The 25,791-nt window shown below is 36.9% G+C and overlaps 3 protein-coding genes across 3 annotated transcripts; all 3 read left to right on the forward strand.

The window, feature by feature from the left end:
- The first annotated feature begins 2,833 nt into the window (after positions 1-2,833).
- Positions 2,834-9,235, forward strand: LOC139353401 (uncharacterized). The gene is made up of 2 exons (XM_070997549.1): positions 2,834-2,926; positions 8,316-9,235. The coding sequence occupies exons 1-2, from the start codon at positions 2,834-2,836 to the stop codon at positions 9,096-9,098; spliced, it is 876 nt and encodes a 291-aa protein (XP_070853650.1). The 3' UTR covers positions 9,099-9,235.
- On the forward strand, positions 9,154-11,601 carry Toll-4 (the record flags this gene model as incomplete). Its single annotated transcript, XM_017082680.3, has 1 exon — positions 9,154-11,601. A coding segment is annotated over one exon (2,448 nt), but the record flags the coding sequence as incomplete, so codon positions are not given.
- An 8,946-nt stretch (positions 11,602-20,547) lies between these two features.
- On the forward strand, positions 20,548-21,061 carry LOC108013113 (kunitz-type serine protease inhibitor textilinin-5). The gene is made up of 2 exons (XM_017078767.3): positions 20,548-20,705; positions 20,763-21,061. Exons 1-2 carry the CDS (start codon positions 20,621-20,623, stop codon positions 21,050-21,052), a joined length of 375 nt encoding a protein of 124 aa, XP_016934256.3. The 5' UTR covers positions 20,548-20,620; the 3' UTR covers positions 21,053-21,061.
- Positions 21,062-25,791: the final 4,730 nt, after the last annotated feature.

Genomic DNA, 25,791 nt, shown 5'->3' on the forward strand with positions numbered 1-25,791 from the left:
TCAAAACTGGGTTACAACTATTTTAAACGTTCGTTAGGTATAGTTAAAAATTTTAGCAACATTTTAAATTTAAGGAACTCACAGTTGAATGAAGAGAAGGAAATACATATGCGCCTTGTTTCAGATGCGCAATCTCCAGTCGAGTTAAATTTAATTTATTTCCATTCTTATCAGATACATTTTACAAGCTTCAGCACTTTTGTGTTGCCACATTTATCATAGGATCCAGAAAGTAAAACTTTTGGCCCCAAAATGAAAAACATATACAGAAAACTAAATAAGTTAGCAATAAATTATATTTTACTTTGTTTACTATTTATTAAACATTTATAATATTTTACATTATTTTACAGAGTACTTAAATTAAAGACTGTGGGATATTAAGATTTCTAGATGAAATAGTGGAAAAAAAAACTAGGGTTACAGAGTTGAAGTTCCAAGTTCCAGAGGTCCAGTTCAGTAGATTATGATCCTTTTGCTCAGCATCAAATCCAAATACGGGGCTTAAACACTGTAATGGTAAGACGGATTAGTTGATCTCCAAATCATTTTAATTAATAACGCCAACTTATCTTTGAGTTTTTCTCTTTTGGAACCGCAAATTTGTTTTAAACAATTTGAGGAGATCTACTTAGTTTTCAGATTTGTTTATACATAGTTCTTACATTTACATACACGTGTAGATAATCCAATATGGTTACATGTAAAATGTTTGTATATTGCCATTTGTTTTATACGTTTTACATGGATGTAAAATATTTTAGAATTAAATTATAAAAACTATTGAATGTAACATACACTATTTAAAAAAATTTTGGGAACATTTGTGTTCGGTAAATCAGTAAAATTAGCAAACAACTTTGGTTATTTTAAAGAGATTTAATAATATTTGTTGATTTAGAAAAAGCAAATACCCTTTAAATTTAATAGCTATGCAGTGGTTGTCCAAGAAAATTGAAAACACAGTTTTCCGCTAGTGCTATTATAAATAGAAAAATTTTTCGTTTAGGATCTCTTACAGTTCCGATGGAATGTAACAAGAATTACATTTTGTATACAACAAAATTTAGATTTTGAGACCGACTGCAACTTTTGCATGAACAGTCCCTCTCTCTCTTCCTCTTTCATTTCAATTGAATTTTAAAAATATGAATATACATTGCAATAAACGAAAACCAAAAATTATATTTGTTTGTTTTCTCTACTTTAACTATCTTCAAAACATTATGTTATTATGTTGCTGGAATGTTTGCATACCTTTTGCAACCTAAATTGCAATATGTATTTGTATTTGCTAACTGTGTCAAATTTTAAAACGAAGCCTTTGTGATTAAAAAAAAGTGGTATAACAAAGAAAAAATTTAAAAAAAACATAAAATAATCTTAATACCTTACTATAAGTAAAACACGATACACAAGATATCTTTATTTATTGCAAATACTTTTGTTAGGTTTAACAATTGAAGTTTGGTTTTCTTTGCTCCAAAAAGATGAGAGAGTCCGTCACATCCTCGAGCAGCAGTCGTTGAGCGGGTCCAGAACTTAACTAAACGTCAATTGGGCACCGCCTTGTCTTTTATAACCCAGGCCAGCCCAATAGGAGCCGATTTATATATATATATAGAGTTCGTGAAACCCAAATTTGGAGGGTGGGTTGTGGGTGTTTTAAAAGCTACTGTTAAAATTGAAAGCTGTTCGCCCAAAACTTGAAAGCTTGCTTGGTTGTAATCTTTTTTATAGCTCCTTGAAGGGGGAAATTTACCGTTATTTTGGGTAAATGTAAGTAAAAGTGGAGAACGTCAAATGGGCAATTTTTGATAACAGTGAGTCCTTACAGTTAAAGAGAATATTATACAGGCTGTTAGAATATTAACATCTAAAGAGCACTTAAAAGAGGAAATGTAGGTAACATTAGGTATAACATTTACAAAAATTTTACTTCTACGATGTTTACAGGAATGTTATTAAAATGGAGTACAAATTACGATTTAACATTTTGCCGAAATCTTGATACAAACTATGAAAAAACTTACTTATTTTGAACAAAAATTCCTTTGTTAATTAAAGGCTAGCTTTTTAATTAAAATTGAATAATATAATAATTAATACAAAAAAATTAATAAAAACTTAAGGAAAATTGCTTAATTTTATATTGTAAATTAATAAATTCGAGAAATCCCAGATAACTAGCCACGTAAAAATGGAACAGCAATAGTGACATGCATTTGGTATTCGATACTTCGGCTTTTGTGGTTAAAACAAATTAAGTGGAATTAATTTGACTTTGCCTGGCTTTTCACCTGTGCATCGGACGTGTGTTTGTGCATGTGCATTTATGATTTCGGAAAAAGGCCTCGGAAAAGTAAGTCTGGAACAGCCTTTGTTTGTAATGCTCGTTTTGCTGTCTCGCTGTTTCTGACATTTCGAGTGGTTTCCCCCGCCCCATTCCCATGCATTAAATATTCATCATGGAAAAAGCATCGGCAAGTGGGTAAGGAGCAAAAAAAAAATATGGGAGAGCCCAATACGTATATCCACATATATCCATATAGGAGATGTTTATGGTAATTTATACCCCGGTGCGGAGATTGAAATTCATGTAAATAAATTGCACCTGTAAAAATAATTAAAGTTGAAATCGCTCGCTGGCTGGCTAAAATATGAACTCCACCTTTCACTTGCCAGTGCATAAATTTACTCACTCGCCCAGCCATTTATATCTGGGCTACGATATATACGGTGGGGCTACTTGTTATTTGTTATATAGTGGCAGGCAACAAAAAGTGTGGTATAAAATAAAATAAAATATAAAAAACATCCTTTACGCCAGACGATGGAGCACTCCAAGTTGTGGGACCTTCGTCCCAAAGTGCGGGAACGTCGCTTCAAGTGGACTTCAGTCGGCCAACAGCAACAACAAAAGTCAGTGCAATAACAAGGACGATCCACGTGCAAAAAAAATCTCTAGCTATTTTTCAAATGGGGAAGGGGAAAAGGGGAGGGGGGGGGGGTGCGGAACAGGTGCGACGCCAACAAATATTTTTATAATTTCCTTTTCGTGGAAATTTGCATTTTTCTGTTGCGTTGCGTTGTGTTGTGCCTGCCATTTCCGCTTTGCGCTTTGCCACTTTGCCATTTCCGGTTTTGACGGCTCGACGGGAATTTCTATTCCTTAGCCATAATTGCAAAGTTCCCGTTCCTGCGGCTCCTCCGAGGCCACAGCTCGTCCCAAAGGCTGTCCGCAAACAATTGCGAGTGATTTTCAATGTGTATGTGAATGAAATTAAGCAATTTCAATTTACCTAAGGTCTTTTTCCACTTCACAGAGTTCACTTTATGATTTTGCCATGTCTAAAACTTGAGGGACTCATGTGAACAACTCCAGTGAATAATTACTGATTGATTTATTAAGAAGCTTAACTTTAAAATGCACAGCTTCATTTAAAACGGGCAAACATTTAACCTCTTTAAGCATTAAAGTCACGTTATTTACCCAACTTTTGGCCAGACCACCCGCTTTGCATAATAACAACTCGCTGACAATTGATTACGCATTACTACAATTTAATTATATACATTAATATATCAATTTGTGTTTAATTCATCCTTCCTGTGAAACAGAATTGTATTTGTCATTTATTAAATCTTTAATAATTGGCCACTCTCTGGGCCAAGCCAACAAGCCTAATTAACATTTAAAATTATCAGTTGACATAAATTGTTTGATGGCCATAAATATTTGTGCCGACGAACGGGGCCAGAAAACTTTGCAGACAGGGCAATATGAAATGCACAAAAGGACAATAAGGAGCCCAGTTCCGATTGCTGTTTTCCCTTCGCCGCTGAAATAGAGCGAGAACGATGCGGTCGGTGTGAAAGAGATGGCGGCGAATAAAAAACAAATATATCAAAGCGAGCAAGGAGCATAAATGTTGCGTAATTTAAATAAAATTGCATTAATATGTTCTCTCCACCGAAAACGATCCCAAACTGCAGCCTGTGTTCGTGTCCTGGGCAAGTTTCCAGCGAAAAAGGAGTGCTTTCCGTGCCTTTCCCGGATCTGTTGGCCATAATTCAACTGGGAGGCAACAAAAACACATACTCACAACTATCGCCGGACCTCTGTTGCTCAGCAAATTCACACCAAAAATCAAAAAGCAATAATGATGCTCGAAATCTGAACAGCCGGGTCCGGACTTGGACGGGAAATACGGACGGGACGGGACGTGGCGCTACGGGTCCAAGGGGGAGGTGTGAAAAGTGGGCATGTCTGGGCCACTATAAATGCATGAGTGTGTGTTTGGGCTACGTGGCAAACTTTTCGAGTATTTGTCGTTATAAATTTGACATCAATTGCCACGGCATGTGACCAACGAAGGTCTGACAGTCAAGGCACAAGGATCGGGGGGGTACGGCAAAAGGACGGGGATCCCTGGCGCGGATGTGAGCCAAATTGCAATAAAAAAAACTCAGCTGGACTTAGGTAAAGTCCTGGGTAAGTGTGACTGCAAATCAACGTATTTGACAGGAATATATTCAATAGATTGCATGATACGTATTAGGCACATCTTCTTAAAGCTTTTGAAACAAAGGCTTCGCTTAAATTTAAAGACTTTTCGCAGTAGTTGTGGTACTTTCCCATTGGAATGGTATAAAATGAAAATATTTAAATGGACGAAAAAGGTCCGGGGAATTATGTCGTCCATATTATTTAATATGAAATCAATTTAAACGATAGAAAAAATGAAGGCAGAACAATTTCACAATTAAAGTATACAATGGAATGGGAAAATTCAAAGCGGTTTTTTTTTTTGCTGCGCAAAACATGATAACGATTTTAAAAAGCTTATAATTAAATTAATAAATTTATAGTAAAACGCCTATCGAATTTTTCTCTTTTATTTTACGTTGGACAATTAAATCAAGTTATTAAATCGTTAGCTGTGGATAAACGAAGTTTATAAATATTCACATGTATTTATGCACTTACGCATCTATAATTTCAATAACAATTGGAGGTAATTAATTTGTATTGATATCTTAAAAATATTTAACAAACATTTACTTATTTATAATCCAGAAACAAATCGGATAATACGATTTGAACAAAATTAAATTAAATTTAAATATTAATGGAAATCCTCATATAAAAATATTAAAATATATATATCCGCTTTAAAACAAATAGTTGATTTCAAATATCTTTTTAATCAGTCGATTGTAATCTTTTAATTGTGAATGTTATTTTTAGTCGTTCTCTATGGAATTTTATATTGTTTCTTTGGTGGTTTCACACTAAACGTATTTCTATGCAATTTAATTTTGTTTAAGGTTCGAAATAGCGAACAACGTAAACTGTCGGCTAAAATACTATTAATTTTATTTCTCGTCTTATCTCAACATTATCAAATGACTTATATCATAAGATTGCAAAATATCACACACGATTACTGTGAAATTTACTGTATCTGTGGCAGAAAAGTATTGGCTATTGCTGACGACAAAGAGTTTATTTATTATTATAAGTACATATAACTTAAATGTTCTTTTGACCGGTGTTCATAATTTAAGAACTGTTTTCTACCTTTTTCGGTCAAGGCATTTTCAGTGACGCATTCATGATTTCACCTAAAATGTTCATGATTTGACCCCGCGGTGTTTGATTTATATGAACGCAAAATTGCGAACGGATTGTTCTCAAATCGTGAAAAATGTTCTTGATATTTTTCGTATTTTTTTCTTAAATGCTTATACATGGGTTTAATCAACACTTACGATTGCGATAAATATGTTCGAAGTCAAAAACCAGTTACAAATACTAGTGTTCAGTAAGCTAGCCTAATATTTTCCTTGTTAAAGCTAGACTCGGACACTCACAACACATGAAAAATACAAGGCTACTACATACGAAAATAATGACTAAAAATAATTTAGTTAGTAAAGGTCCCACAGAATGGTTGTTCATGGTTGAATTTAAAGGCTCAATGTGCCATTTTATCTTTACTATTTTTCTGGGCTACGAATGATTTCCTAAAATTCAAAATTTGGTACCTTGACCACAACGACGACTATAAACTAATAATTGATTAACACCTTTTCCCAAAAAGATAGAAACTCTCTCTTTAATTCAATTTAATTTACCCGCTCCTTGCGAGCTGATAAGAGCTGAGAGTTACAAAACTTAAAATAACTCGCAGCCCCTGAAGCGAATGTGAACCACTAAGAATGTTCCAGCCCAAGAGTCCATCTTCATCACTGAGCTTTTAGTTTTACACCCCATGGTGAACTTAGTGAAATTAAAATATACACACCCCTTTTGGCACCAAATATATAACTGATTTGTTAACTGATGTCAAAAAAAGAGTATTAAAAAAATATAACCTATAAAAAATGTTGCCCAGAAGCACAAAAATTGACAGAAATGTTAGGTCTTTTAACCCAAAATGGGCATAGATAAATTTTGGTGCAACCACAACTTTTATAAAGATATGTGCGATTTTTAAAAATTTTAAGCAGCTGAGGTTAAAGTTGTTTTTGAAATTTTGTATTACTTTGTGCCACGCCCACTCTAACTCCCTAAAAGAGTTAACACAATTTTGTTTCAATTATAATTATCTATCTGGATGGCAAATTGTCCAAATCGGAACATCCATTAAAAACTTATAATCAAATAAAGAAATCGACGCTAGGTGGCGCTGTTGCGGGATGTGCAGTTATAGGAACAATCTCCGTCTCCCTCTCACTCCCCTTAGCTGAGTAAAGGGTACCTAATAGTCGAGGCCATTGACTCTTTTCTCTTGGAATCTCAGCGAGCGAGTTTTCATAATTTTGGTTCACGCTTTTTTTAATTACTTAGCAAAATTAATGTAACAATGTTATACTAAGGAAAACAAATCGCTGGGAAAGTTCAATACTTTTTTTAAAATAAATTACGAACCTGACTTTAAATAGTATATAATTTAATCAGTACATCAACAATCTATTTGTTTAAAATAATTTTGATTTAAATAATTCTTATTTAGAAATAACACAATACAAATATACAATTAATAAGTTAAACTCGGATAATTGCGACTAAATTATTAATTTAAGAAAATCATTAATATAACTGAAGAAAAATGGAAATGGAATTGCTCTTAGACAATAAATAAAATTGTTTTTTCATTGTTTACATTGTACACTAGTCGACATAAGTGTTTTGATAACAGAAATGTTAAATATACTTATAACTTAAACGTTATCATACAAATTCCGCTCGAATGATACAAACTTTTCTTAACCTATTTAGCACTAATTGAAAATGCCGAATTTTTGTTTACTTTTTTTTGGCTTAAAAACAATATCTTTTATGACTTTTATATTTCTTGAAACATTGGTATGAAAGCGAAAAAAATTAAAAAACGTTTATAAACTAAAAAACAATTATAAGCAATACTTTCCAAGAAACTTTGCGTCTAAAACCACGTTTAACCCTTCGCAAGACATGATTACGATTTTAAAAAGCTTATAAATAAATTAATAAATATAAAGTGAAACACCTAATTTTTCTCTTTTATTTTACGTTGGATAATTAAACGAAGTTATTAAATCATTAGCTGTGGATAAACGAAGTTTATAAATATCTCACATTTGTTTATGCACTTACGCATCTATAATTTCAATAACAATTGTAGGTAATTAATTATTAAACAAACATTTATTTATAATCTAGACACAACTCGGATAATACGATTTGAATAAAATTAAATTAAATTTAAATATTAATGGAAATGGTCATAAAAAATATTAAAATATGTATTCCGCTATATACATATGTATAGCCGCTTTGAAACAAATAGTTTCAAAAATTTTTTTCTTATCAGTCAATTGTAAGCTTATAATTGTAAGTATTATTTGTAGTCGTTCCCCATGGATTTTTATATTGTTCCTTTGGTGGTTTCACACAAAACGAATTTATATGCAATTTAGTTTTATTTTAGGTTCGGAATAGCGAGCATCGTAGACTGTTGGCTAAAATATTATTAATTTTTTGTTTTCTTATTTTCAAAGAAACATTGTGTCTAAAGCCACGTTTGACCCTTTGCTATTGCAAAAGAAAAATACTGTATTTTTTTTTTATATTTGAGAGAATTATCATAGTAGCTCAGCAAAAGCTCTGGAAAACCGAATAACAGTACACACAAGGCATTTTATAAATAGCCTTCGAAACAAATCGTTGCATTCAAAAATCGTTTCGTAATCAGTGAAGTGTTTCTTTTAATCGATCCCTATAGATTTTGCCAATCTTTATTTGGTGGCCACAACATTTATTTTAGTTTGAGGTTCGGCATAGCGTGTATCGTAAAATGTCCGCAAAAATACTGCTAATTATATTACTCCTTTTTATTAAACATTGTACGATTTCCTGTATCAAAGGATTGGACAGGATCAGAGCGGATTACTGTGAACTGTATTGCGGTGGATCTTGCAATAACCAAAAATGCTCGATAGATAACAGAATTTTAGCCACTGAAGATTATAAAATGGAGTTGTCAATTTCGAAATTACTTTTCACTTGGACAAATCGCGATTTCCAGCAATGGAATATTTACCAAATTGCCAATGAAAGTGATTGCTCAATACTTAAAATTACTGTGGCTGGAATACCGCGGGCTGACGATACTAGACTTCGTCCTGCAGTACAATATCTTCGGCTACTTGGCATACAAGAAATTGTTGAATTCGAAATGTATGCTCCTTCCCTAACAATAGCAGAGAGGGAAATACATATTGATAGCGGATCCGAAATGCTAGATTTTAAATATTTAAGTGACAGTACTGTTAATTCTGTCGCTATCAATGCCTACATACGAGGGAGTATGAACAACACGAAGCAAATTAAAATCTATGCTTATACATCGGAAAAACCAACACTTACGATTGAGACACATATGTTCGAAGGAAAAACCAAGTTACAAATGCTAGTGTTTAGTGGCTTAAATGTGGAGGGCCTGACAACTGAAACATTTGATCACTTGACCAGTTTGGTTAGGCTGGTGTTTGACAACGTGGTGTTAAAAAACTTTGAGTTTTTTGGGTTAGTAAAAATAAGTCACTAAAAAATAAGAACACAAGTCTTACAATAATTTATATCTCAATTCCAGATCTTCTACCCTTCAAGCAACATTAAAATACTTAATTATTCACGTTAATAATAAGGTGGATATGAAAACCTTTGAGAATTTCCACGCACTCGAAATCGTTCAACTGTACGCATATAAAGCATATAAAAATGTGACCGCTTTTCTATGTCACCCAGGTCGAAACGAATGTCACTTTACATTGGGTATAAATGGCATTTCGTGCCCCTTTAAATGTAGCTGCATATATAATCAACACGATAGAATATTTGAAATTAATTGCTCGCAGCAAAATCATTCACTAATTCCTCCGCTACCTGTTCCTATAATAGGAAAGGCAGTCCTGTTCCTTCAGCAGAACCAACTATTTCAACTACCTGATAACTCATTGGAAGGCTATGATAATCTAAAAGGTCTGGACGTCTCACAAAATCAACTAACTAGTCTCAGTACTAGCCGACTTCCTAAAGCTCTTGAAACTCTGGACATAAGTTTTAATCAATTTACCACCTTAAGCCAAGATGTTGTTGCATATGTCGAGAGCTTAAGTTCTTTTAAACAGTTTGGCAACAAATGGATTATATACTGCGATGAACACTATTTAATAGATTATTTTTGGAAAAACGCACAATGGATAAAGATAAAAGATTCAAAATTTAACCTAGTAATGGAATTCATGAACATAACAGCAAAAGCATCCTACTTACCCCCTTTTTTTGTTCCCAATTTTTCCGATTTTTACTGGGAAGCAAGTGAAGATCATATATTAAACACTTTTGGAGAATCAGAACTATACTTTACGTTAAAGCTAGTGGAAGAGTTAAAAAACGCCATTTGGCTGTTTGAGGGCGAGTACGATGAATTTATTCTTTATCATCTAAACGCGACTTGCCCATACAGATGCACTTGTTGCATTGAACGGCAAACTGGTCAATTCATTATAAATTGTACGAATGCAAGTCTTGAATATTATCCCAGACTACCATATTTAATTCCCTACAACACGACTCTATATTTAGATGGAAATGACATAAAGAGACTTACCAGCCCCGAAAACCTTATCATTACGGGTCTTGCCTCGATACAAAAACTGCATATGTCTAATAACAGGCTAACCGAAATACCACATCACTTGCTTCCGGAGAACATAACTTATTTAGACCTGAGAAATAATTTTTTGATGACCCTTGATGATGAGGTGGTAGAATTCTTGACATACCGTGAAAATATCACTGAATTAAAACTATCAGGTAACCCCTGGGAATTTTACTGCAATGCAAAGACGTTTCTATCCTTTCTAAGGGAACGTGAGCCAATGGAATACGAAACAGTCCTGCGACGAGTAAATATAACTCAGGATAAGTGTCCCGAAGAGTGCGTTTGCTGTATCGACACCTCCAATTCCGAACCGGTGTCACTAACTATCGACTGCAGCGGCAAAGGTCTACGGCAGATACCACCATTACCAACGCCTAGAATTGGACAAACAACTCTGATATTTGAAAGAAACATTCTCAAGGAATGGCCCTCCAGCTCGCTCCCAGGATACTCAAGTGTGGCACGATTTTATTTGGCCCACAACCAACTGTCTCATATCGATCAACTACCAAGCAACGTGGACCATCTGGATATAAATTACAATAATTTCACGGTTCTCAGCGAACGAGTACGGGGCTTCCTTGAAAACAGAAGTATTTCTTCCCCGATGAAGCTAGTTCTTTCCGGAAATCCGTGGACTTGCAGCTGCGAAGAGAGTGATTTTCTGAAATTCGTTAAGGAGCGAGCGAAAAATATTATAAACGCATCAGCTGTTCAATGTGGCGATTCAGGAAAATCTCTGATCGAAGTTGAAGAGATTGAATTATGTCCCTCGGTCCTCATCTACTATACATCTTTCGCCATCTCTTTGTTGATAATAGCTATATCAATTAACGCCTTTATATGCTTCAGGCGGTCTATATTGATCTGGTTCTACGAACACGAAATATTCCTAGGTCTGGCCGCCCGTAGAGAACTGGATCAGAATAAAAAATTCGATGCATTCCTATCATTCACTCACCAGGACGAAGAGCTCATTACAGAATTCGTAGATCGACTGGAGAATGGCAAGCACAAGTTCAGACTCTGCTTCTATCTTAGAGATTGGTTAGTGGGCGAGTCTATTCCCGATTGCATCAACCAATCCGTCAAGGACTCGAGACGCAAGATGACTAAGAACTTCCTGAAATCCACCTGGGGACGACTAGAGTTCCGGATGGCTCTCCATGCCACCTCGAAGGATCGGTGCAAGCGCCTGATCGTGGTCCTCTATCCGGATGTGGAGAATTTCGATGAGCTGGACAGTGAGCTAAGGGCCTACATGGTACTGAATACTTATCTGAAAAGAGACAATCCCAACTTCTGGAACAAGCTGATCTACTCGATGCCACATGTTATGTTGCGACAACAGCTGCTCAGAAATCCATCTGAGACGAGGGTATAAGAAAAATGGATAAATTATCAAATATAGATAATACTACTCAATATATTCCAATTTGTATCCTGCTTGTTTCGGTTTAATTTGAGTTAAACATAAGCAATACCAATAACTATATCTTTTGTTATTTATCACCTTATATATCATATGTTTCCCAAATATCTTGTATTTGCTTTTTATTTAAAAGTATCACCAACTGAAATTTTATTCACGTGCAGTTTGCATGCTTTTAAAAGCTGAGTCTTATAGATTCTAGGACTCTACTTTCATCCCTGAACCATTTTGGAAGTCACATCACTATTCTGGCGCCCAAGAGAAACGTGTATTTTGTCTTTTTATTTGATTCACCACAGAGTTACTATGACTGGATAAATTTCCATGTAAAAGGAGTTAAAATGTAAAATTACCTTTTCTACACATCAAATAAAATATACACTTTAATGATAATTTCTTTAGCAAGTCTACCGCAAAGCTTCCCGAAAGCTTAAAATGTCCCTATCTAGAATAAGAAAACAGCTTAGCGAATAACGCACCTAAAAGCTTTGTGTATCCTGTAAATTCCAATGTAATATAGAAAAAGGATATAAGAGTTGTATAATGTAAAGTAAAGTATATTATGTACATCCCTTAAACTTGTTGAGTTAAATAAAAATGGGAATATTTTAAAAACATTAATAAATATATAATACATACACATTATTATATGCCGAATACTTGCTCATTGGCCATTTAAATAGGATTACATAAAAAAGTCTTTTTGTATAAAAAATTGTATAGTTTTTAAAAATGTTTTACTGAAATGCTTACATTTAAAATACACCTTCTACTAAATAATACAATAATAACACAACGATAATAATATACAATTACTTTCTGTAATAAGCAAAGCTCTTCTCTGATTCATTTCTGTCTCTCCTGCAGTAACGACACTTTCCGGTGGCTAATGATGTGTGAAATTCTCAGCCGAGACAGGCTGCCACTTGGCTTGAACTTCTGGTAGAGGAAGCCCCCTTTACACCCTTAATCATGCACTTTGAGCTACCCTTTGTTTTTTCAATTTCTCGCGCCTTTTCAAAGGACATAAACAAAAGTGCAAGCGATTCATCGGGGGAGTTGCGCAGGTGCATATGGATGGGCCAAAGGGTTGGGTTGGGGTGGAATGGTGATTTGGTGGGGATGCAGCCCCTTATTCAGAGGATAGAGGCGTTGATGGGAACCCCGATTTGAAATGCACATCACGTTTTTAGCCACTTTTTTGGCGACAGGCGGCAGACGAAGCGGATGGACTACAATTGTGGCTGGGGGAATCGCGTGCAGACTAAACCATGGCACGTGTGCTTCACCACTGGCATTGGCCGTATCAATCTTCATGCCACCCCTTCAGGAGTGGATTTTAAAGTGCATATTATTTTTTATAATTTTCTGCGCAATTCCGCCTCCCGCACAATGATGTATTATTATTCAATCAGTGAGGCAATCTGTAAAAATGTTATACACAAATATATTTTATGTACATTGATTACCAATTGTAGGTAGAATTAAATGCGCTATTATGAGTATATTTAATTGAGGTAGTCTGCTCAGGACTCAGTGTAACCCTTACCATAATCCCAAATTAGCGAAAATTTGTATCATACATTTAGCATTTTATGGCCTTGAAGGGGGAGGTAAGCTTATAAGCTTTCCCTAATTATATTCTCTTGGCACATAATCACAATTGGCACATTTTATTGTTTACTTTATTTCAAAAGTTGTCAGCCAAAGTTTTCGTTTCACTCTGCTTTGCTGTATTTTTTTTTGGCTCTCGGTAAGGCCAACTTTTCCCATTTGGCCAGCGATTCAGTTTGCAGTTCATATATTGCTGTCGCTGTTTGAAATTTATGCTGACAGTTGTTAAAATTATGCAAACATTTGTTTTACTACATTATTCGTTCGCTTTTCCTGTTCTTAACTGGGTTAAGCTACTCATTATTAATATTTAATTAAGCTGAAAGGAACGCTTACTTTACACTTACACTAAATATCCTTTTTTTAAGAACCATATTTTATGTGTTGAAATTTAACTTCGTATCCACAACATTTCGACCTAGACCTCTTATTTTTCTACAGAACGGGGAATCCATTACATAATCGGGGGTATAGATCCCCGGGGAACCACTCCTGCAATAGATCATAATTTGCATGTCTTATAAATGTTCTATAAATTTTGGCAAGACACAAAGGGAGAAAACGGAAAACACTTTAAGGCATACAAAGGACTCGATTGAAATATAAAAACCACAAGAACCCAACGAATAAAAGACGGAAACGGAAAAGAGAAAGGGAAAAGCAGAGGGGGGCAGTCGGGTCATAGGACATAGAACACTAAAAAGAAGGCAAATTTTATTTGCATGCGGCTTTTCAATTCCTCCAAGAACATAAAACGCAAGCCAGGGGAACCTTCAGGGAACCCTTTCGATGATGGAAAATAAAGAAGAGTTGTAAAACAAGAACGGAAAACCGAAAACAGAGCGAGTGAAAGAGAAGGAGCTAGAGTTTAAGTGAGACGGGGCGAAGGAGGCGCGGCGTCTTAACAATTTCCTGCCAACTTCTGCTTCATTGCATATTTCCGTTTCCTTCAGTCCGGACTGGTTTCCTCCCCTTCGAGCCAGCTCCTCTGTGTCCTGAATCCCGAATCCTTGCACATATGGAAAAGCGACGACAGCCGCCTGGAAAAATTCTCTATCTTTCTCTAGCTTTTTTCCCTTTTACGATTTGCAATTATTTTTGCTCATTTCACCAGAAGCAAATATGCCCACAATTCCTTGAGGGACAACTGGCAGACAGACCCGAGTCCTGTCAATACAAATAGTGTTCCCGCTCACTCCTCGTCTGCAACAATTTACATAAGTTGATATTTTTCGAGTTGTTTCACTTTGACATCCCACCATCTAGACTTCGATTCCTTGGTGTCTTTTGTGCTCACTTATTTGTCCGCCTGAGTAAAGTCCTTCGGCGAAATGGAAAGGGATGTGGATGTGAGGATAGATTTACAACATGGAAAGCATTTTAGCTGCAACGGAATCAGACTTGCATTCAGTCTACCACTTTCCTCCCACTTCATTGACTGTTTTGCCAGATATCATTTCTTCGGGGAGGTAATGACAATTGTCTTTGGAGTCCTCTGCTGAGTGGTTTATTAATTCCTGTTAGGGGTGAGAAAGTACATGGCTTAGATTCAAACTGAAATGGGAGGGCAATAAGTCAATGATTTGAAGGAAAGTGAAAACTGAAAAAGGAAATCCAATTTGGTTTTTAGTCTGGTAATGTGCAATAAAAATGTTTGTGGTTAAACGACTAAGGATATTGGCTAACAATAAAACTGATTAAAAAAAACTAATGAAAAGTAGATAGCGAATAATGCTTTTTGCTTTCCATTTCGGATTTTACAAATTTTAAGTATAGATATAATAATTTTATCAATTATAGTTAATTTAAAGATATTTAACTTTGATTTTAATATGACCTTCTATTTCTTATAAACGTCGTTTCAAAAATATTCTACCCTAATTCCTATATTTTTGAATTAAATTATGTATTGTGAGAATTTTAGTTTGAAAATCACGGTTCTGCTATACGAAACTCTGAGTTGAATATGTAAATGTTAGTTGTTACTATTACATTTATTATATTCAGTCAATTTCTCAAAAACTAAGCCAAATGCAAAAGAAAAGCTAAATATCGATCCCTTTATTCAGTTGATTAAATTTTAAAGTATTAAAGTAAGGGCCCCGATACCTAATGACATGCGGCTGTCAACATGTGGCGTTAACCCTCGTTCTTGGCTAACCAAACCTCCCCCTCCCAAACTCTCTCAAATTACCCACGTAAAAAGCAGGAAAACAGGATGCTCCCCAGCAATTGGCAAATGAAAATAGAAAAAGTGCCAAAACATTTGCCTTTGAAGAGGATTCCGCCGACTCCACTCGAATTGGCTTTCCCATTCCCCTAGAATCGAGCGTGTGCAGAAAATCAAAATAAAACGCTTTTCGTTTCATTTGCAATGAAATTTTCGCAAGTGCTGGGCCTGTCTTTGTTTTGTCTGCCCGCCTGCCATTGAATGGAAATCGTTTTCCAATACACAGTATTGAATTCAGTATATAGAGCTTACCCCTTAGCAGTTTTGGGCATTTCCTATGCACGTCATGTGGGCAATCAGCGCTCATGTCCATGGTACACTTCTTCTGGTTTTTAGCCCCATTCCCAGGACTGTGTTTGGGATATCTATTTCCAGTTTTATTTCTCACTCGGCTCATGAATATTTAACTGCCAACAATCGACTATGATTGTTATGTTTGCTGGTGCCCTGTGTTTTACAATTAGAGGGGATCGGACAAAAGGCCACGGGGATTTTGGGGCTCAGGATTGATTTTCTGTATGGCTTTATATTTTTCATTTATCAATTTTCTCAACATTTCCTGCTTTGCCTGGCAAAGAAATTGCAATTTTAACGCATGACGGGGCATTCTCAATGCGCTCCAAGCCAAAAATAGGAAAAAAACGCTCACAAGCGCTTGAGCCATTCTCTATTTTTCTACTTAGACATCGTCGCGTAATCGAATATAAATTGAATTTCTCACAACAAATGGATTTTTCTCAAGCGTTTTTCTTTACCATTTTACCTCTCGGATGCATTCAAATGAAATAAGCATAAGATTAATATTATGCATTAAAATTGAGCGGACTTTTTATATTTTTGCTGACAAAAAGAATATAAAAAGTGCTCTAAATGACTGCCAAGTCTTTAGGCCCTTTTAAGGTCCTTTTTCATCCATTAATGTATGAGCGAAAAAATGTTACTATAGTTAAAACTTAAGGTTTTGAGCTAGTTATCTTTCACTGGAAAAAAACGAATTTAAAAATGTATGCTAGATTTCATTAGGTATATTTATTTGGATTGTCAAACAACGTGTTTAAAAATGATTATTGAAGTACAGGATATTGATAAAACAAATTTTATTTACAATTCTCAATAGGTTTTTGTTATTCTTTCCCTTAAGGTTTCACGTCTATTTTTGGTTCGAGATTCAGTTCACTTACCCCTGAAAATATTTCGCGATTTTTCTCACGCATTTTCTCGCATCTCCTTTTCCCCGCAAATTCTCTGTCTGATTGAATATTTTGTTCGTTTTCCATTTTAAGCTGTCACCCGCACTTGTATTTCCCCCCGACGGCGTGTTTTGCACTTGATGCATACATATATTTTGCATTTATTGCGGCCAGACCAGATATAATGTAAGCTAGTCACGTCTAGCCACTTGTGTCCTGAGCCCGAGTTCCAGCTTTTCCCAGGTTTTCCCCTTCTATGGCTCTCGTTTCCAGTTCGTGTCTTCACATTCACTTAGTGCAAGGCTGTGTTGAACCTCTTTTGCATATTGATATAGCTCGTACGAAATCCACCCACCTTTCATACATTTTCGGTGCCAAATTAAGACCTATTTTTCTTAGCAATATGAGTTATATGAGTTGTCCCTAAATTCCTTTGTTAATTGCTACACACTTCGAGTATTTTTAGAGCGCGTGTTCAAGTGCCGTGTCTAGACGAAAGTTTTCGCTCTCATCAGGTAACAGCCGAAAACAAATTAAAACAAACGCTTACATTTCAGAAAACTGACCAACCCCAAGCCGATGGCCATATAAATGGTGCTTTCGAAATTTTGTTGCAAATTGTTAGCTCGTGTCCCATAAAAGTGCACATAAAATCAAAAAGGGGAAAAATACATAGAAAAAGGTGCGGGCCTGCAAACATTTTCACATGGCACGCCAAGCAATTAAAGCGGCCCATCCAAAACTCCAACTCCGGGTTGCATGTGGCAAACTTCTGGTTCCTAACTGGCGCCCAAATGGCGGACATGACGACGGCGGCGCCTCAATGTCAGGCCATTAAAGTTTAGTGGGCGATTTTGCATAGCCCTCTTCTGAGCCAACGAAAAACGCGCCAAGAAGAAAAGCCCCAAAAGCCGGCAAAAAGGAAACTAACTAAGGCGGCAGCAAAGTGCAGCAGACGTTTGGAAAACACCCACCCATTCCCCAAAAACTTTTGCCGAAGCTCATCAAGCCCAAAAAGTTTTGCCAGCGATAAATCAAAATTTTTTGTGCTTGCTTGTTAACTCGTTCGTTTAAATTAAGTCGAACATTAAGGCCCAAGTGAAGCTCAAATTTTATGTAATTTTAAGAATTTCCCGGCGTTGCGGCCGACAGCTAATGAAAATATTTGCCGGAAAGGGCGGTGCAAGTTCTCGGGGCTCTGCAATTAGCAGACTGTTCAACTGGGCTTGACTGGCCTTGAATAAATTCACGTAATTGCTAATGGCTTTGGGAACTTCAAAATGGGAAAACGCTGGTGGTATATAGAACATTTTTATGTTTACTGGGTATTTTTAGATTATCAGTATTCAGATTTGCAGTCCATATTTATAGTAGATGTAAAATAATGATAAATTGAAATTATAAACCGAAATTCGAAATCAAACACCAATGTTACAAAAGAACAATGATTGCACTTACTATTACTATTACTAATTTAAGATTCCCTTTTTATCAAAACCTTTTTCTACATTTATATTTGCTGTTGGTGCTTAAATACTTTAATATATATTGTGTTTTAGAAATCTTTATGTGCAAAGTACTCAAAAATAAACTCGGAAATGTTAAATAAATAAGAAAGAAGTATTTTCTCTGGATAATCTGGTCTTCAATGCAAAGCTCATAAGAAGCAATCAAATTCTGGTCTTCCTTTCCATGATTTAAACTACATCAACCTTAACCACAGCTGAGATCGAAACACAAGACATATATTCTGAGTGTTTGCATTTATATAATATGTTTAAACATATTCTCAGATTATAATCGTTCAAGTTGCTCGTCTCGGATTTCCCCTTGGCATCCATCAAATCCAACCGCCCCCATGGTCCCATATGCAGTCCCAAGCCCACATCAGTGCAGCCACTAACGGGTCAACAGCCCATTTCGTGTGATTACTCACAAAACACAGCTCTGGGAGGATAACCTTTCCGATTCGAGGGCCCCTCCTCCTAATCACAACGCCAACAAGTCCCTGGGCTCAGGACGCTTGTTATTGTCATTGTTATCAACGCTGTCACTGCAAATGGCGAAACCGAAATAGCAACACAGGAGCAACTGGGCCAGGACACTCGGCCTTCCATTTGGTCCTGCAGTGTCTCATGTGGGCATATGTTAAACATTTTGACACTTTTGCGCACGGTTTAACCGAAAGCCTCCGACATCCGCTGAACTTTGACATTCTAATGGAAGTTGATGAGGGTTTTTCCCTCTGCCTACGCCTCCGTGGAATTCCTCTCTCTTCGCAACTATTTAAATTTAGAAATGCTGTGAACACTTTCCGAAAATTGGTTACAATTCGCAATAGTTGTTGTTTTTCTGGTTGGGTATGTATATTGGATTGTGTAATTTGGGGTGTCAATGCGACAATAATCAGCGAACTGAAATCAACTGCTGACGGAATTTTACATCGAAATGCCAAAGTGTGGGTAGTGAACCAACAAAACCACTTTGGTGGTTCGCACTGAGCTTTGCTGTGGTTGCTGTTCGATGATTTTGAGGATAGCACACGGTATCGAGCTATATTGAAACTTAATTAAGCGCCGGGACAGGAGCAAAATTCAGCTGGCTCCTGGGGCTGGAATGGAAAATGATTGTACAGCGGTCGCTGGCAAATGTTAACTTTTTAGGTTTTTGGTGTAACAAAGGTGGACTTAGCTGATTTTTGGGACTCAAATTTAAAATGAATATTTATTATAGCACACAATGGGAGGATAAATCATCTAATAGACAATACTATATGGTTTTTATGCAATATAACACATTTCGAAGATGACTTATATTTTTTTTACAGGCCAAAAAGATTTAGGTATTCCACACTCTGTGCCTTGGAATAATTTCTATGGCTTTATCTACATCTCAAGCGATTTACACCAAAACCTGTAAACATGAAATTCAAATTTCAATGCAGTTCGATAGGATCTTCATGTTTTCCCAGCCCATGCAAAATATTACCTTCATCGTGTAATAAAGAATTACGTAGAGACAGTTAATACCCGCGAGACAAAAAGCGGCAGGCTTATCTCTCACACCACCACCCCAAATTCTTGGGTATAACAATTCTCAAATCGCTTCCTTTCGGCTGGCAACGAAATTTTGGACTACTCCCCTCTTTCTGAAAACATTTCCCCCACATTGTGTCTGCCAATTTACGTTATCGTTTTCAAATTGAAAATTTGCGTAATCACATTTTAAGTGAAAATCGCTTTGCAAATTAAATTAAATCGATTTCTTCGAGGCGATAAGAAGGGGCGCAATGAAAGTCGTTCTGCCAAGAGTTGCAAAGCTTGTAAATACACATTATGGTTTTTCATTTCCGTTTCCGTTTTGGCGCTAGAGCTTAAAGCTCGGAAATGTGCATCTGCATCTGCAGTTTTCTATTGGTGTCTGCATAGTCGCGACATTGCATCTCAAAGACCCATCAACGTCATCAAATCGTTAGTCAAATACGAGAAAAAAGATAAAAATGTTTAAGTTCTTTGCTCTTCTCTCAAGTCTCTCTTGGCAATAAAAATGATGAAGTACTTTCACAGTGCAAGTGGGAGTGGGCTGGAAAAAGAAAGGCGAAGAAGTTGGAAAATCTTGCATTCCTGGCATATCCTTTGGTTTTCAGACAAACTCAACAATGAACAAGAAGGGTATATTGGAATTCCCAAAATGTTTGATATTTTGAATATTTTGTGGCACTTTGGAATTATAAGAAAGAATATTATTTTTAAAACAATTTTACCTCTTTAATTATACCTTTTTTTATCTTAACAGAAGTTTAATATTATAAAATATTATAAAATTTAAAAAAAAGGTCTGTATATTTCGATTGATATTTAAGCATTGAACTTTTAATCAAGCAAAAACTATTTCAAGTCAAAAAAGTCTATTTCTATAATTTCTTAGTATTTTAGTAATGTATCTTATTTATCCCTTTTCCTTGCTGATTTTTGTGCAACCCCTGTTAGCGGTTATTCCTCATGGAGTCACAATTAAGGAACGTAAGTTTCAAGAGTATTAAAATTAGATATTAAAATACTTATAAATATTGTCCATAGCAAAATGCTGGTATGTCGCGAATCCTGGACCCTGTGATGACTGGATCAAAGTCTGGGGCTACGATTACCTAACCAATCGCTGTATTTTCTTCTATTATGGGGGCTGTGGTGGTAATCCGAATCGGTTCTATACAAAAGAAGAGTGTCTCAGCACTTGTAGGGTACACAGACCTCCAAACCGGAAGAAAAGGGAGTATGGTGTCGACGAAGAGGAAGAAGAGGAAGAAGAGGAATTCGAGGAGGATATTGACAATTGGGACAAATGGGACGATTCCCATTCGGAGTTTTAAACTAGCCCATAGAAAGGGTGTTCAAAAGTCGGCCTTCTCCATAACCAATTGCCGGCTGACGTTAACTTTTGATTCGTTGTGCAAACGCATAATTTCAGTTTGAAAGAAAGAACTTCCCGTCGAGTTGCTTGTAATGCGTTTTCTTTTAGCCTTCTACTGCATTTCTCTTTCCCTCTGCTACTATTATATGAATATCTCTCTAGACGTCTGTTTGCTGCCAATCTGAGAGACGGCCATTAAGTCAAACAGTTTGAAGCAATTTGAAAGCTACACAGACTTGGCATCACATAGTTCTCGAATCCGTTGGTTATTTATCAACAATTTTATGTGGATAGAGTTGCGACTCTGACAATTCTTGACATGCAATTTGCAATTTTCCGTCTGCTGCAACCATATTTTCTGTATGGATTTTGGCATTTTCCTGCCGGCTGCAATAAGTTTTGGCAGCGAATGCAGATGAGGCTCATCATTGTTGAGGCTTTGCCCAAAAAATCCCCGGGAAAATGCGCAACTGTCTGATGGGGGAAAACTTCCTAATTTTCAACTTAAATTTATGTTCCAACGGAAAGCAGTCACAAAAGAAAATTCCCTGCTAATTGGAAGGAATTTTTTTTGCCTATTCGGGGCTCTTTGCATGGATCTCGACTCGTTAGGCTTAATTAGCCATCATAAAAGTTGTTCCCGGTTAAATGTCGAACATTCTTATTTGGTCATGTGACACTTTCGTGTCCTGTGGCGTGGGGCAGCAGGATCCGAACCTGAATCAGGCATTAGAGGTGTCTCCGTGCCACCTATTTTACTTTCTGCTCACGTTGCTTTTCGTCCCCCAAGACTTTTATGACTGATTATGTTGTGTTTCGGCCATTTAATTGCCACTTGGTTCTGGATGTGACTACTTTTATGGTTAATGAGCAACTTGTGGTAATTTGGGGGCTCGGTGATGACAGGGATCAGGTGTGCAGACAATGGCCGGTATTGTCGGTCGGGGACGAGCCAATTAAATGGGTAATGTTACTAGGATGAGGACATATAAATTAAAATGAATAGCTGAGGTGGAAGTAATGAAAGGGAAAAGGGTGCATATAAAAGATTTACTATATGTATTTAATATTGAGAAGATAGCAGAACATTCAAGTAGGCTTAAAGTCCAAGAACAGGCATTATGAAAAGGTTTTCTTTCCAACCAAAATAAGTATCTTACAATATTCATAATTTGTAAGCATTTACTTAAGGGCCTTCTTAAATTTGACTCCAAAAAGACAAGTTTAATGTACCACACAAAGCCCGAGTATCAATGGCTTTCAGTTTATTTAACATTTATCATTTGATATGCAAATGAACAGCTTCCATCCTGTCATCTCAACTCTGACATCATCTGTTGCTGCTGTCCAACATCGGTTGACTGTACTGCCAGTTCAACGATTTGAAAAATCGTTCACAATAAATTAAATTTCAGTCAGACTTGTTTCCGGCTCGACACTCGGTCTCAAAATTTAAATAGGTCAAATATGCATTTAATTTCCGCACGAATGAAATGAATTTGTCTGGGGCTCTGTAAGGACTTTGTCTCGCTCTCGTGTTTTTCCAGTCCCAGTGCCTCCAGCTGTCAAATACATAAAGCACAAGCGTAAAGTGTGCCTGCCTGACTGACTCACTGCGAGGGTCCTGCCCCTCCTGCGATGTCCTTACCATTTCCTGGGCCACAATGCCGCCTCCTCTTGAGCTCTAGAGAACACGTGTTTGGGCCACCATCTGTCTCGACCATGGACTGTTACGTACACACTTAACTTATTTGGCTCCATTAAAATCTTTCTAAATAAATATTTAATGCGTGAACAACTGGAGAGAGGAGGCGGAACCTCCCCGAGGAACCCACGGAGCAACAGCCTGCCCAGATGATTTATGACCTTTGCTCTTGGTCTGGCCTTTTGTTCGACCCTCTCTTACCAAACAGCCTCTTCTTCTTCTCGGCCCGGCTAATGGTTCATAATTGATTTTTATGCCTATTGTGTTGGCCATCTTGCCCCAAGTTGGCCATTCCTGGTCTCTTTCAAATGGCGCGTTCATAATGCGACGCACTGCACCAAGGACTCATTACACAGGATTTGCGTGGTCGGGGGCGTATTAAAAACTTATAATTCCTGCTATTGGTGGTGTACATAAATCCCTTTTATTGCCACAAAATGTTGGAATTAATGAAGCAGCGGCGGTCAAATGGCTTCCTGGTTAACGATTCAATTCGGTGGGCAAAGAAACCTTGCGCATAATGAAATCCAAAATCGATGGGCCTGGAAAATTTAAAATTTATGTAAGACTAGGCTTTAAGATTTGTAAAACATAAAAATATTCATAACATTTTCAAATTGTAGCTATAGTTTCAATTAAAAAAGGAGTAAGTTGCCATTTTTTATTTTTTAAACTACAACCACTACTTTTATAACTATACAATGTTTTCCTAAAAAATATAGAAACTGAATCTACTTTAACAATACTTAGAGGATTATAAATATCTTAATATTACTTTTCCTGTTTTTCAACATTTACTATATTATATTTCCAAGCTAGCAAATCCCCATTCTGTCCATCCCATCACCCATATACCTTTTTACTCCATCCCAACCCACTTGATTTAATAACACCAATAAGATGCCAAAGCCAAACAGCCAGACCCCAGCGTAATTCCTCCCATGTTGTCTTCAACTAAAATCTAAATAAATAAATGTCCATTTTGGACACCTACAAACGTGCCCAGTAGCAATTCCAGGAACCACTAAAGGAAGGGGAAAAAGGGGATTATTTGGGGATGCCGTCCATGCGGAGTCGCCTTTTTCTGGGGAGCTAGCATTCCGGGCATATCATGCGTTTACTTTAATAATGCGCATAAATTGGTAGTTGTATTTGGACCTTTTGACTGCTTCATTCCTGAGATACGGAATCGGGAATCGAGTGGGGAGCATGCCAGCGTTTCATTTGGCTTTTGTTTGACTTGGGCCCCCATTCCAGCCACCATCTGTCTGCCTGTCTAGTCAGACATTGTTTTCGGATCCCACCAGACTGACCCCGAGAATATTTTTGCCAGCGTTTAATCTTTAATTTTCCGCCACTATGTGGAAAGGGGAATCCCCCTCCTGACTGTCTGTCTATCCAACTGTCGGTCCTCCCCCTCCAAAAAAAACCCCTGGCTCAATTTATTTGTTTTAGCTTCTGCCTGGCCCGGGGTGAATAGAAAGGTATGCCGCATTAAATTAAATACTTAGCCGCTTCTCGGCACCGCTTGGCGTAAAAATTATGCCAGCATTTAAGTGTTTAATATCCGCCGGAGACTTCTGTGGGTCCACTCTCCTCGGCTTTAGGTTGTCGGTCCGCTCTGGATATTTATTAGTTGATTTTAATGGAAAAACCCCGGCGAACACTTGGCATACATAATTGTTGCGGGCGGAGACTTATGCCAAGACATAAAACTAGGGATTTCTGGGGAGGAGGGATGATGTCATGCAAATTTAAGCGAGCTTAAGGAAAATATTTGTAGATGCTGAATAAATTAAAGAGAGAGAGTCGTTATAAAGGAACAAATATTAAAGTCATTTTTGGGAGCTAATTTAATACTAAGGATTTTGTCTTAGATTTAGATTCCTGTTAAAAAGATTTTGGGTATTATTCTTAAGTTCTCCTTCATAATAATGACAGAAAGTTAAAGAACTTGAAAAGGATATTTTCTTCTTTTCTTTTTTATTTGTAGTGAGGCATCACAAGAGAGATACTTTTAAAATCAAAAATAAAAATATGAAAATATCTCTTTATTCTCTTTATTCTCCTTTAAATCAAACGTTCACATACCTCAAAGCACCTTCACACCTCACCTATAGTTTGTCCTGATTGCCTATGCTAACCTGCAATTCGTAGGCTCCCTGGACAGCTTTAACCATAGCTTAAACGAGTCCCCACCCTATTCCTATATCCTACAGACCACAATGCTTCCCAGCTCTTGTTAACCGGAAAAACCCCCAAAAGAGTCTCCCAGCAACAAAGCTGCACTCAACACAAATGCAACTGAAAAACAGGAGCAGGAGGCAAAGGAGCCAAAGGACTTGGCCAGACCGAAGGCAAACCAGTCAAAGTGGTATCCTATCCATTGGGCGGTATCTGCTTCTGTGGCCTGCTCCTGGCAGCAATTGTTAATAAGATTTGCACATCATTTCACGTGTCTCGGCCAACTGGCTGTCTGTCTGGGTGTTGTGCCGTATATTTGCATGCAATAAAGCCGCAAGGAGTTCTGGAACTCCTCGCCATCACCAGTACTCATTGTCTCACACCCCTCAGGGTCTATTGTCTGTTTGGCATTTTATGGCGTACATTTAAGCCGGCAAACTGCAGCTGGCAAATGTCGAGTGGTATGGGGGTTCCGAAACCCGACCAGCCCTTGACTCGATTCCAGGCCGGGCTGCATGTGCAATGGCTGCTTTGGATCTGACCATTATTGCATTTTTTATGGCATTTTTTTGACACATTTCTAATGGAATTTTGCTAGGGCCCAAAAGGAGTCGTGTCCCTCAAATGTCCTGGCCTTAAATATTGATAAGCAATTCGGGACAGCAGCAACGTAATCGGGCAATTTGTTATAAATAAATAACAAAGCTCTCAGTTGATTTGGATTTCTTATACTTTCCTTGTTTTTCAACTCCCTTTTTACTTATTTATTGCAGCAGAAAACAAAATTAAATTGCTATAAAACAATGATT

Source organism: Drosophila suzukii, chromosome 2L (assembly GCF_043229965.1).
Source record: "Drosophila suzukii chromosome 2L, CBGP_Dsuzu_IsoJpt1.0, whole genome shotgun sequence".
In the NCBI taxonomy this organism is placed as follows: Eukaryota; Metazoa; Arthropoda; class Insecta; order Diptera; family Drosophilidae; genus Drosophila; species Drosophila suzukii.

Coding starts and splice junctions, on each gene's coding strand:
- LOC139353401 (XM_070997549.1), top strand. CDS start 2,834: ATGGAGCACTCCAAGTTGTGGGACCTTCGTCCCAAAGTGCGGGAACGT. Junction 2,927..8,315: donor AACAGCAACAACAAAAGTCA/GTGCAATAACAA, acceptor CATTTATTTTAG/TTTGAGGTTCGGCATAGCGT.
- LOC108013113 (XM_017078767.3), top strand. CDS start 20,621: ATGTATCTTATTTATCCCTTTTCCTTGCTGATTTTTGTGCAACCCCTG. Junction 20,706..20,762: donor TGGAGTCACAATTAAGGAAC/GTAAGTTTCAAG, acceptor TATTGTCCATAG/CAAAATGCTGGTATGTCGCG.